Source organism: Parasteatoda tepidariorum, chromosome 3, assembly GCF_043381705.1.
Source record: "Parasteatoda tepidariorum isolate YZ-2023 chromosome 3, CAS_Ptep_4.0, whole genome shotgun sequence".
Lineage (NCBI taxonomy): Eukaryota > Metazoa > Arthropoda > Arachnida > Araneae > Theridiidae > Parasteatoda > Parasteatoda tepidariorum.
Window position 1 is genome coordinate 16,477,381 of NC_092206.1, and position 12,572 is coordinate 16,489,952.

The following is a 12,572-nucleotide window of genomic DNA, read 5'->3' on the forward strand; positions in this document are numbered from 1 at the left end:
ATATGGAAAAAGATTAATTAAATTAATTAGATAATTTATATCTTAGGATGTAAGCAGGACGTTTCTCTGTCTGAAATAAATAAATATTAGGTTTGATTTAAATGGTTAAATTCAAACGTTATTGGGCTAGGAGACTTCTTCAAATCAGTGAACTTCAAATGAATTAAATTATCCTTCTTCCCCAAGATTAGCTTTAGCCGCCATCTTGAATTTACTCATGGGCATAGAACATTTTAAAATAATTAAGTTCTTATTCATGTAATTTGAAAGCAGAAGGTTAAATAGTCTTTTTCTGTGCATGGTTACAACAAGATCTCGAAAAGTTTTCAGCTAACATTTTATTTATATTATCTGTTTCAAATTTTCTTCAAACTATTTACAATGATGTAAAATCAATTATACTCAGTGTTTCTTTATTATAGATTTTTTTTTCTCTTTTTGACTATTACTATTTATTTTTTGTCCCAGGGCAAACTTTGTATTTTCAGTATTGTGACAGGACACATTTTTTTCCTTATGTTTTGGAAGATTCTAATAGATCATAATAATTTTTTAATAGATAGTGGGAAATTTGAGTTCCATGACTGGGCAGAGGAAATGAAGGGGGTAAAACGAGAAGGGGGTAAAGGTCGTAAAACGAGAAGGGGGTAAAAAGGTCGTAAAACGAGAAACCTACGCATTGATATCCAGAAAAGTGAGGTATTGTTTAAGGTGCATCTTTTGCGATGAATCTATTGAAATCGAACCCAAATCGATAGGTCTAAATAGTTTAGAAGTTAAAGTTTTTATTGTAAAAAAGGTACAGACTTGTACTTATACATATTTCTGCGGTCGGGATAGCCTGCTTGGCAGGGCGCTGGACTCACGTTCGTGAGAATGGGAGTTCGAATCCAGACTGCCGAAGTGTAGTGAATGGTGACTGGTGCACATTAAATCTGTCGGGGCATAAAGTCCTCCATGTTTCCATATCAAATTATACCTCTGGGGGTACTGAATTGACGAATGATCGTTCGCTGGTTTAGGTCGAAATTCGATCTGTGGATGAATGAATGGATTCGTCCTAAAAAAGGGGGTGGCAAAAGTTCGAATTCTTGGCCATAGAGGGTGACACTGGAAAACAAGAACAATCTCACCCCTTGCCTTAAATGGCTCCCGACAACAAAAAGAACCTATTGATGCATGTAACTTTGCTGTCTAGGCAAATGAAGTATATTTTCCTAAGCATTTTTTGCACTGAATTGAGTGAAACCAAAGCAGAGTCGATTGTACTAATAGTTTATAAGTTGTTAAATTGTGTATAAAATGTAACAGTTTTTGCAATATAACGTATTAAGCATCTGATATAGCTATTTAGACGAGCAATGTCTTGGATCCTATGTTATGTTTTGCGCTAAATTGGTTGAGATCAAAACTAAGTTTAGAAGCTTTGAGGGTTACATATGTTTCACTTGAACAAATACTGTTTTGTACTAATGTGTAATTCACGCGCCTGACACTGCAATGTCAATAGTGTTCATAATAATACATCACTGGATAATGCTCGCCTTGTTTCATGCACTTTTTTAATGCTTAAATCATTAAAATCAAATTTAAGTCCATATAAATAATAATTTAGAAGTTATAAGGATTTTATGTAAGAAATTTTGAACTTTTGACTTAAACAGATTTAAGCATAAAACAGATTTCTGATTACGCTTATTCTAGTGAGTGTATGTGCGAGAAAACCATGAGCAAAAGATGTAATTTAAAAACCTGTTAAAATGTAATCCCTCATTTACTTAGAAAAACAAAGTTTTTTTTTTTTACAGTGGAATTTTCCTTTAATCACCTTACACCACCTTACATGATACGGAGTTTCTGGAAATACTTTGCTTAATGGTGGCAAAGTTAATGTGGTAATATTTTAATGAATCAGAATTAACAGCTATCGGGCCATCACTACATATAATTAAAATAAGATATATTGAAGATCAGATATAGGCGAGTAGTCTTGTTCTTAATTTTTGATGAAAGTTTCATTTGTATGCACTTATTTGTACATGGTATTTTCGTAAAATGAAGCATTTTCCATTGAAACTCTTACCTTTGTTCCTTTTTCTCCTGGTGGGCCTGGTGTACCAGGATCTCCTCTGTCGCCCTAGAAATAGAATTATAAAGAATATAACATCAGGAAAAAAATTATGCAGAAAGAATATTTCAGCTTAATTTTTTTTTACCTTTGGGCCAGTGAAACGTACACTGCCGTAATCCAAGTCGACAGCATCATCGTCTGAAGGGCGGTATATAGCAGAGATACCAGGTGGTCCGGGTGGTCCTGGGAGTCCTATACCAGCAGGTCCAGGATCACCCTTTAAGAAAGAAAAACATATTGTATGATTATTCATTCATTTATTCGTTCCATTATAAAAATTTCCTCATAGGAAATGAAGTAACATTAGCTTATAATTAATAGCTCATTATTGAGTTTAAGATTTTAGGAATTATTTTTATTTATTTTATTTTTGGAAAAAAAATATTTACCATATTTTTTATCGGAATTTTCCCATTACCTTTTTTCGTTAGATCAGGCATAACAACTGATTCTATGTGCATCAAAAATAGGTTCTGTAGATCAATANAATTTTAAAACAATCTCAGAGTGTGTTTTGTTTATCCAATGTCAAAAACTTTCCGAGAACGTCGGATGTCGAAAAGTGTGCCGTGGAAACTTTAGCTACGAAATGCAAAGACGTTGATAAAAATATTATCGTTAAGTGTAAAATTTTTTATTTATATATTAATAAACAATTATATCATGCTAGAGTTAAAAAAATTTGAAAATTAATTACAAATAAATGGAAAATGAAAAAAAAATGCACTGTGGGCTACTTTGTGCAAAGTTAAATTCGTTTTTTTTTTCGACAGAAAAATTGTCAGACGTTATAAGAAAAATACCTGGAACGAGAAACTACCGTGATTACACTTTAGAAAAGCTGCAACAATGTTTGCAAGCAGTTGCTGGTGGTATGTCGATTGCAGAAGCTTCTCGGAAGTACAAAATCCACAGAAATACTATCTCTAATAAAATTCACAAGAAACACGTGAAACTTACTGGTAAACTATTATTTTTCTTCTACAAAGATTTTTCTAATGATTTAATCAAACGATTTAACACATAAAAATATATTTTATAGGACATTAGGTGATTTTGACAGAAACTGAAGAGCAAGTTCTGTCATGTTCAAATTTATCAATATTATAAATGTTAATGAATGTGAAATAATTATTATTTTTGAAATTTCATCCATTTCAATGTTCAAAAATATATATGGTTTTCCTTTGTTTAAACTCAAATGTTTTGAAATAAACATTCTTTTTAAGAAAAAATTCTTTATAATAAATGGTTTTTTAACACTGAAAATTATTTTCAAACTAATATCTTTACATATCTTGATGTTTTTGTTATTAAAAATGTTAACAATTAACTTTTTTAACAATTTTATATCAATATTTTACTAAAAACACGATTATTAAACATAATTCCTATCGCTGCACAAAGTAGCCCCACTTGGGGGCTACTTTGTGCAAGGTATGTTTTGACTTATTATTTGTAAATATTACATACAAATAATGCCAATATTGATCAAATTCACTAATCTGAGTCCAGTTATGAATACAATATCGATAAATTTTACTAATGTTTGAATTAACATAGTTTTTTTTACATGTCAAAGTTCAAAGACTGCGAAATCCTGCACAAAGTAGGCCCACATGACGGTACTTTTTTTTCTCCATAAGATCAGGAAAGAGAACTGATTTTATGTGCATGGAAAACAGATTCTGTGGATCGATAATATTTTTCCTATCAATAGAACTCCCATCCTTTATTATGTATTATAATTGTGTCAATTTTAATTGGATTAAATGTTGGAATTCAATGGCGCAGGAGCCAAATGCGGCTACAAAACGTTACACTTTACGCGAAAACGTATCGATATTATTTTTTTATGGTAACAAAATTAAACGATGCTAGAGACTGTACGCATTATGCAAAACAGATATATTATTTGTATTTAATGAATTGAAAGTAACGTTTAATGACATAAAGGCTGGAAGATATTATGCTGTTGTCATTGGTACTCAATGTAATGAAATAAATGTATTGTAACAAAGTCGGACGCAAAAGTTAAAGGGAAAATAAATTACGGTCGTTTATGAAATCAAAAATTTACATAAATTTGTTTCTTTTTTAAGATTTTAAATTTCTGTATACAGTCGGACTTCTATTTAACGAACTTCCATTTTAGGAATTTCTCTACTTTACGAATTTTTTCGAGGAACATTTTGGAAATTTCTTCGTAAAATAACTTCCCAAATAGCGAAGTGAATTTTCTAGTTAACGAACTTTTCATTGAGATCCACTTCCCCTATTTTCCGAAATATTTCTTAACATTTAACAGCATGTTATGGGGGAAATGACCTTGAATTAGTTTTCGAAGCCACTGCTTTATGAAATGTATTACTTTTTTCTCTAAAAATTATCTTAGACAAAGCAGTTAATTCCCTTTTCGTTTGCATTTCAAACGAAAAGGGAATTTACTGCTATTACTTTATTTTTACGAAACGTTCTCAGTTTAAATTAACAGATTTTATCCGTGGAAATTTAACTTAAGAACGCATGTGGTAACGAATGTTTAAAATTACTTTTATAATAAATGCAACTATAAGTTTATGTATAAATTTAACCTTTTCTTAGTTGAAAATGTATACAGCATGATAGTGTAACACTGACTAATGTTTTGCTTTATTCTTTCTTTTCACTCTTTTATGGTTAATGTTTATAAAATAAATAGTAGATACTAGTTTACGAGATAAAAGTGTATCGATTGCTATTTTTATTATGTCTAGTGTTTATGAATTTAAAACCTGTTTTGTGTTGCTTAAGTATTTTAAAAGGTGATTTTATATTTAACGAATTTTCCATATAACGAACTTACTATCGGGATTTAGTGACTTCGTTAAATGGAGGTCCGACTGTAATTGGCTTTATTTTTATTTTTAACTAGCTTGGAGAAAAAAAAATTTAATCTCGGGACACAATATTTATGAAAGAAACATCGTGACGTAATTGCATCTTTATTTATGTGCAAAAATCATGAAACCAAGCCATTTATTTCTTTTTGTAACATACAATTATGAATATGACGACAATTTATGAACCATTTTGTTCAAAAAAAAGTATTCCACTCGATTCATAGATGTTAGTAACAATCGAAACTCAACCATATAAAACAACTTCTTTATTTTAATAAAAAAATAATTTAAAAAGCAACTGAATCCGATCATTCAGCCATGATAGTATCGTGATACTCATCCATTACAAGCCGTGATTGTAGTGAAGTCTGATGTCTTAATAAGCGTCTGAATGCAACCGGTACTGTCGTCAGATCCTTAACTTTTAGATAAACGAAGAATATAATCTACCAATCTTTTTAAACCACTAAATACCTACTTATAATATCGTTAGCGCACCAGAAATTGCGGGGTACAGGTACATATTAGGGTGCGTGTTGGAATCTTTTGATTAAAATGTAGAAGAGAATATATTTGAGAATAATCTTACAAGTTAGAAATGATAAGGACGTTATAATGATATTGCTCCACAAACGCCGAGCATAAAAATTATTGTAAGTATCAATATTTGATAAAGGTTCCAGCTATAAGGGAGAAATTATGGCTTAGTTCCTAGTAATGATAAGGATCAAGCTATGTCGGAAAATATTAAATTAGATAGAGTTGACTTATCTTTTGGATTTTGTAAGGGAATATGTGTTTTTAGGGTGATATGAATACACATAAATGACCTTTCATTATAAAGTTTTTCTTCCTGCATATTAGTGCAAATAGCTTCGGTTTATTCGAACTTATAAAACTACTTCTTACACGACTAAATATAAATAAAAAGTTAGCAACAAGATAAAATGTGAGTAATATTTGATTTTTTTTCGGTACAAATGAGTACTAATACAGAGCTGATTGTGCTCCAGAAAAATCCGGATTTCCGGATTTTTCGCTAACAGTCATCCGGAAGTTTCTGGAAATCGAAGGTTCAGACGTTTCAAAAAATCATTGATCACAGAAGTTTCCGGAAATCAAATTTTCAAAGGTGGAACTTAAAAATACAGCTTATTTTATTTGTTTGTAAGGGAGAGCCAGATACTTTATAAGCTTATATTCATGATTAATATTGATTTTTTATCAGTAAATAGTTATTATAACTATAAACTCAAGAACGGAAGACATATTTGTAAATTTTAATTACTTCTCTAGGTCATCATAGGTATGTGTAAAGGTATAGGTATGTGTAAAATTTTAAATATATTTTAAGTAAACTAAGAAATATTGGGAAAAAAGAAGAAAATCTTGTTTAAATTTCTGTCTAATTTTTAAAATCTAAACTTTTTTTTAATACTCAAGAAATTTTTCGGAATTTTGACTTGACTTGGGCTCACAATCACCCCTGCTAATAGAATACCCCAATTATTTTTTCCACGGTAGCATTATAAGAAACAGTCAAAATGATAGAATATAAATATAGTAATATTAATTTATTTTGAAATCATCTGCTTCTGATTTTTGGTCCACTAATTTGGTTCTGATTTTTGATTTTTAAAATAACACAAATAAGAAATCTATTTCCGTTGGTTCCTCTAGAGTTTCAAACGTAACATTTTTTTTCAAAAATAAAGAGAATTAAATGAACAAATAGATAAAATGAAATACAAATCCTAAATATATGCCCCATTATATTTAAATGCCTAAAACACCAATTTAATTACTTTTAAAGATGATATTATTGGAGAACAAATTTTTTGTTGTATTTATACAAATACTTGATCTTGCCCAATTCGGATGTGGGAATTTTAAATCTAAAATTAGTTATGCTCCTAAGGCTAAATTTTTTTAAAAAGGACATTTTTAATCTATTTTTTTGCCAAAATGTACAAGTTTAAAACGTTAGATGTAACAGGGGGATGCATAAATGTTGCGACAAACTTCTAGGGGAGATAGGGCATATCAGGAATTAGATTGTGGCTAAGGGGGCTTTTGACGAAGAAGCAGTTCACAATAGAGGAGCGTTTTTAGTTGCGTATGACGACATTTCCAGGCAAGGATTCCTAAGCAATTTTAATCATGAAGATGCACTCTAACTTCCTTAGAAGTTTGTCACAACATTTATGCGACTCCTTGTTATATAAAACGTTTTTNATATTAATTTATTTTGAAATCATCTGCTTCTGATTTTTGGTCCACTAATTTGGTTCTGATTTTTGATTTTTAAAATAACACAAATAAGAAATCTATTTCCGTTGGTTTCTCTAGTGTTTCAAACGTAAATTTTTTTTTCAAAAATAAAGAGAATTAAATGGACAAATAGATAAAATGAAATACAAATCCTAAATATATGCCCCATTATATTTAAATGTCTAAAACACCAATTTAATTACTTTTAAAGATAATATCATTGGAGAACAAATTTTTTGTTGTATTTATACAAATACTTGATCTTCCGTAATTCGGATGCGGGAATTTGAAATCTAAAATTAGTTTCGCTCCTAAGGCTACAGTTTTTTTTTAAACGACATTTTTAATCTATTTTTTTGCTAAAATGTACAAGTTTAAAACTTTAGATGTAACAGAGGGATGCATAAATGTTGCAACAAACTTCTAGGGGAGATAGGGCATATCAGGAATTAGATTGTAGCTAAGGGGGCTTCTCTATTTTGACGAAGAAACAGTTCACAATAGAGGAGCGCTTTTAGTTGGGTTTGACGACATTTCCATGCAAGGATTCCTAAGCAATTTTAATCATGAAGATGCACTCTAACTTCCTTAGAAGTTTGTCACAACATTTATGCGACTCCTTGTTATGTAAAACGTTTTTAAACTTACACATTTCGACAAAAAAAAGTACTAAAAATGCCAAAAAAAAAAAAAAAATCTGCAGCTTGGAGAGAGAAACTGATTTCAGATTTGAAATCAGTGATGCAATAGTATCTAAAACCTGTTAAAAAATCTTATGCAACAGAAAAAAAAGTTCTTTTGTGTAATTAGCGTAAATTTATAAAAACATAATAATTTTTTCGTACATATAACTAACCAGAACGCTTCCAGATTCTGATAATTGGACTAATTTATTCAGCTATCCATTGTGATTTAATATTCAAAATTGATTATATTTTTGAAAAGAATCTATTTTTTTAAATTTAATAATTCAAGTAAATTGAAACTATTCTATTATTCAGCAAAAGCATGTGGTCAATCGTCAAAATTGGTTATTCAGGTTTAAATTTTTGGCGCCGTAGGAATAGTTTAAAAATGAATATGACATCTATTGAAAAAAAAAAAGGATTACTTATTTTTGAAAAGAATATATTTTTTTAAATTTAATAATTCAAATAAATTGAAACTATTCAATTATTCAGCAAAAGCATGTTGCCAATAGTCAAAATTGGTTATTTAGGTTGAAATTTTTGGCGCCGCAAGAATAGTTTAGAAAGGAATTCGACTTCTATTGAAAAAAAAAGGATTACTTATTTTCGAAAAATTATATTTTTCATCTTTTAGCAATTAAAATAAACTGAATCAATTCAGCTAGTTCAATAGGCTAAAAGTCAGAATTCACTTTTAAAGATTTACTAACTGTAGTAAAACGCTTACTTTTACACCACGTTCGCCTTTCAAACCAGGTAAACCAGCTATTCCATCTCTCCCATCCAATCCAGGATCTCCTTTTTCTCCTTGAAATCCTGGAATTCCCTAAAATTTAAATGCATTTTTATGATACTTAGGAATTTTGTTTTTAAAAATTATTCAGCGTTAAAGCAAATTTTAAAGTTACGTTTTCAAGAAAGTAGTTAATTTAAATAATTTAGTTATTTTCAAAAGCTATTACATTTTTTCAAACGAAATTGGCTGGTGAATTTTGCGCAAAAAATAAATGAAATAAAAATCGCATCAATATAAGTAATTGTTGTAAAAAGTATTATTTTATTTTGTATTGATTAAAAATTCCTCACCAAAAACGTTTTTGACAACTGAAGTTGAAAAAAATATGTCTATATAATTTTTAAAACGAGGGCGGGGGGGGGGGGCAGAAATNGGGGGGGGGGGGGGAGCAGAAATTAAGAAAATTTAGTCATTGGTCCAAATGTAACTATAAAAATATTACTAATTAGTGGACATTTTCACAGGCTTATTTACACGTTTTTGTTAGATTTTTCTTTTAAAAAAGTTAATAAAGGGTATTCAAATGAAAAATTAAAATACAGAGAACGCGTAATGTTCACAATTATGATGAAATATACTACTTCGCAACAAAATTCATAACAAAACACGAAACCAAAAATCAAAAAATTCAAAGCAGCATACCATCCCTATACTTTGATTGTTGGTCCGGGGGTTCACTGATTATTTAATTTTTGGTAGTCAGAGTTAAATTTTGGTGGTCCTCTAACATTGTTAATTTCGGATTCTGCTTATAATAATGTAATATGAGAGCGAGAGTTATAACATGATATGTATGATAATTTTAATTTTTCATTTATCACTCAACTCCCCAGCAGTAATAATACTTATGAGTTTTGTTGTTTAAAAAAAATTGATTTCTCACTGCATGTAAGCATGCACGAAGTCACCCCGTTTTACAAAATCATTTTAAATCACCTTATTTCTATTTTAATGTTTTATTTGAAAACGTTGAATGCGAGCCGTGGTAGACCAGTGTTATTAGAATCATACTTCGGTCTGGAGAGGCTAGGCTCAATCTCCGCCAGGACCGCCAAGATCTATCAAGTACACGCGATATACGCGCTCGTAAAATCTGTGGAATCGAAAGTCCTGTGGTTGGATACAAAGCAGAGCCGTGGGTAGAGGGATCTGGAAAAAATTTCCTTCTCTCTTCAGATCTATGTCTAAATTGAGGACGTGGCCTGCTGAACGAGTGATGCTGCCATTTAACCGTGAGGTTCTGAGCTAAGGCGTACTTTCACTCATGCGGTGCTCTCTTGTCAAAGGAAAGGCACACATTCCTGACTTAATTCGCAAAAGTCTAATGGCTGGCGACCTTGACTTGTTTAGGTATCATTAGAAAAAACAAAAAAAATGTATTCCTTAATTGGTTATTAAAAATTTATGATTAAAAATTGATTATTAACATAACTTAAGCAGTGGTGGGTTTGAATCCTGGTGATGGTAGGTAGATTCGAATTCCTCACCCGGCTCTCAACAACCACAGTGCTGACGTGAAATATCCTCAGTGGTAGACGGATCATGGGTTAAAGTCTCCTTGCTGTCAGGCTAACTGTGGGAGGTTTTCGTGGTTTTCCTCTCCATATAACGCAAATATGGGTTAGTTCAACCAAAAAGTCTTCCACGAAGGCAAATTTCTCCCAACACTTAATTCAGGAGTTCCCTTGTCTTCTGGATCGGGTTCAAAATTACAAGGCTACGAAGATGAACATTGGTAGTCGTAAACCCAAAATTGGGTCTGCTGTTCAATAATGGTTGTGAAATTATATAAAATTATCATAACTAATATTTTTTGTCATTCGCAAATTAAAATTACATTTTGATAGGTTAATAGCAATTCAGCTTATTTTTGCAGCATGAAGATTTTGCATTAAAATATTTCAAAATATTTACAGCATATTATTAGTAAATTCGCCGTCCCATATCAGATTATGTATATATAAAGAATAATTAGTTTATACGATTGGTATTTATTTTATTAATTAATATTTTATTATGGAATATTCTAATTTTATAAAAAAAAAGACAGCAAACTAATATTTTACGCGTTTATATTATCTGATCTCAAAATAAAGTTTTTTTAATAGTTACCTGATTGCCCTTATCACCTTTAGGACCTATGTCTCCACGATCACCCTTTTCGCCCGGGTAACCTCGTTCTCCTCGAACCCCTGATGGTCCAGGTAAACCAGGTGGACCTTGCACTCCTGGTACACCAGGTCTTCCCACGTACGGACCAAAAGGTCCATCTCCAGAGCTAGGATATAAACCTGAACCATAGGCACCTTCTAGCTGCTGAAAAAAATGTAAGTTATTAAAAGTATCCCTGAAAAAAAAGTTTACAAATATTCCTTTTTTTTTATTACTTTAGAATTATATATTAAAAAAAATATGCAAAAAAATAACAACACGATGTATTATTTATACTGTTGTAAATGCAAAAATGTATTATTTAAGAATTCAATACAAAATTCCGAAATTCAATAATTCTGCACTGTAGTTATACATATAACCAATAAGGTAGTATACTTATTATTCAATAAATTAACAAATGAAATAAGAACAAAAATGAAATGCAAAATGTGTATATGTTTGAAAAAATAATTCCCAAATTTAAAGACATTGAAACTTAGTACTATACGAAAAACTCTAAGTTATTAAAGGTATTTTTATTTCTATTTTGCTGACAATATACTTCATGTTACTCCTGCAAGTGACTTTTATAAAAGATAAAAATCAGAAGTTCTCTATTTAGAATAATGTATTACAACTTACATCAAAAGGAGTACCAATTCCATTGGCCAAGCCAGGTGGGCCAGGCGGTCCAGGCATTCCCCTGGGCCCAGGACTCCCTGGTATCCCATCAACACCGGGTTCTCCTTTTTGTCCTTGAGATCCCGGTACACCAATTTCTCCTTGATCCCCCTAAAAATAAAAATATTATACATATATACTTTGAAATAAAAAATTCAAAGGTTCACATTAAAGCCCTATGAAATCCATGAAAAATATAATTAAAATTCCAATTTTAAGATCATTATAAAATAAAAACTACTGAACTAAAAGTTACCGCAATGGGAATTATTTTAGACTTTATCTGGGATTTGGAATAAATAAATAATGTTCGAATCAGGAAGAATGACGCCGATCTGCGTTTATATTCAGGATCAGATGAATACCCGAGAAACAATTTTACCTTGGACCCAGTTGGGCTTAAAATTGGCTCAACATGGAAAACTATATGAACGTGTACTGAGGGACCAATATTGGGATGTCTAGATTTTTTAATATGGGTCCTATGTAGGGCCAATATAGGGCCTACATTGACTGAATAATGTACGTTAAATATCGGGTGAATCTGACAATTCTACATAGGGCGGATATTGGTTGTAAAGTGGCATTAAAATATCGTGTGAATTAGCCATTTCTATGCAGGGCCAATATTGGAAAATATCAGGGCCAATATTGGAAAATTTGAACCCTTATTGAGCCAAGAATCGTGAATATTGGTCCAATGAGAGCCCAAGTTAGTTTGCTTCTTGGGCTTATTGGTCTTACGAGCATAAGAGACAAAGCGATGAATTTGTAATGTCATTGTGTATAAAACCGAACAATATATTGTGATTTATAATTAATCTTGAATGTTCATAAGATCAACATCGATGACAAAACCGCTGGACTTCTAAAGCTATTAAAATTAAAAGATATTGCGATTTAGAATTAATCTAATACGTTCAAAAGACAAATATCCAATTTTTCAGAAGTGACATTCAAAGCAATAT

General features: G+C 30.9%; 1 protein-coding gene across 13 annotated transcripts in view; it reads right to left on the reverse strand.

Annotated features, from left to right (window-relative positions):
- The window catches only part of LOC107456799 (collagen XV/XVIII-type protein multiplexin), a 233,474-nt gene that overhangs the window by 20,275 nt on the left and 200,627 nt on the right, over positions 1 to 12,572 (reverse strand). For 7 of the 13 annotated variants that reach the window (XM_071178380.1, XM_071178382.1, XM_071178381.1 and 4 more), the window contains 5 exons: positions 11,566 to 11,715; positions 10,882 to 11,085; positions 8,701 to 8,799; positions 2,217 to 2,348; positions 2,084 to 2,137 (listed from right to left, as the gene is read on the reverse strand). In XM_071178380.1, coding sequence (XP_071034481.1) covers positions 2,084 to 2,137; positions 2,217 to 2,348; positions 8,701 to 8,799; positions 10,882 to 11,085; positions 11,566 to 11,715 — 639 coding nt within the window. The remainder of the gene's footprint in view (positions 1 to 2,083; positions 2,138 to 2,216; positions 2,349 to 8,700; positions 8,800 to 10,881; positions 11,086 to 11,565; positions 11,716 to 12,572) is intronic. The other 6 variants (XM_071178385.1, XM_071178384.1, XM_071178383.1 and 3 more) reach the window with 1 other exon arrangement.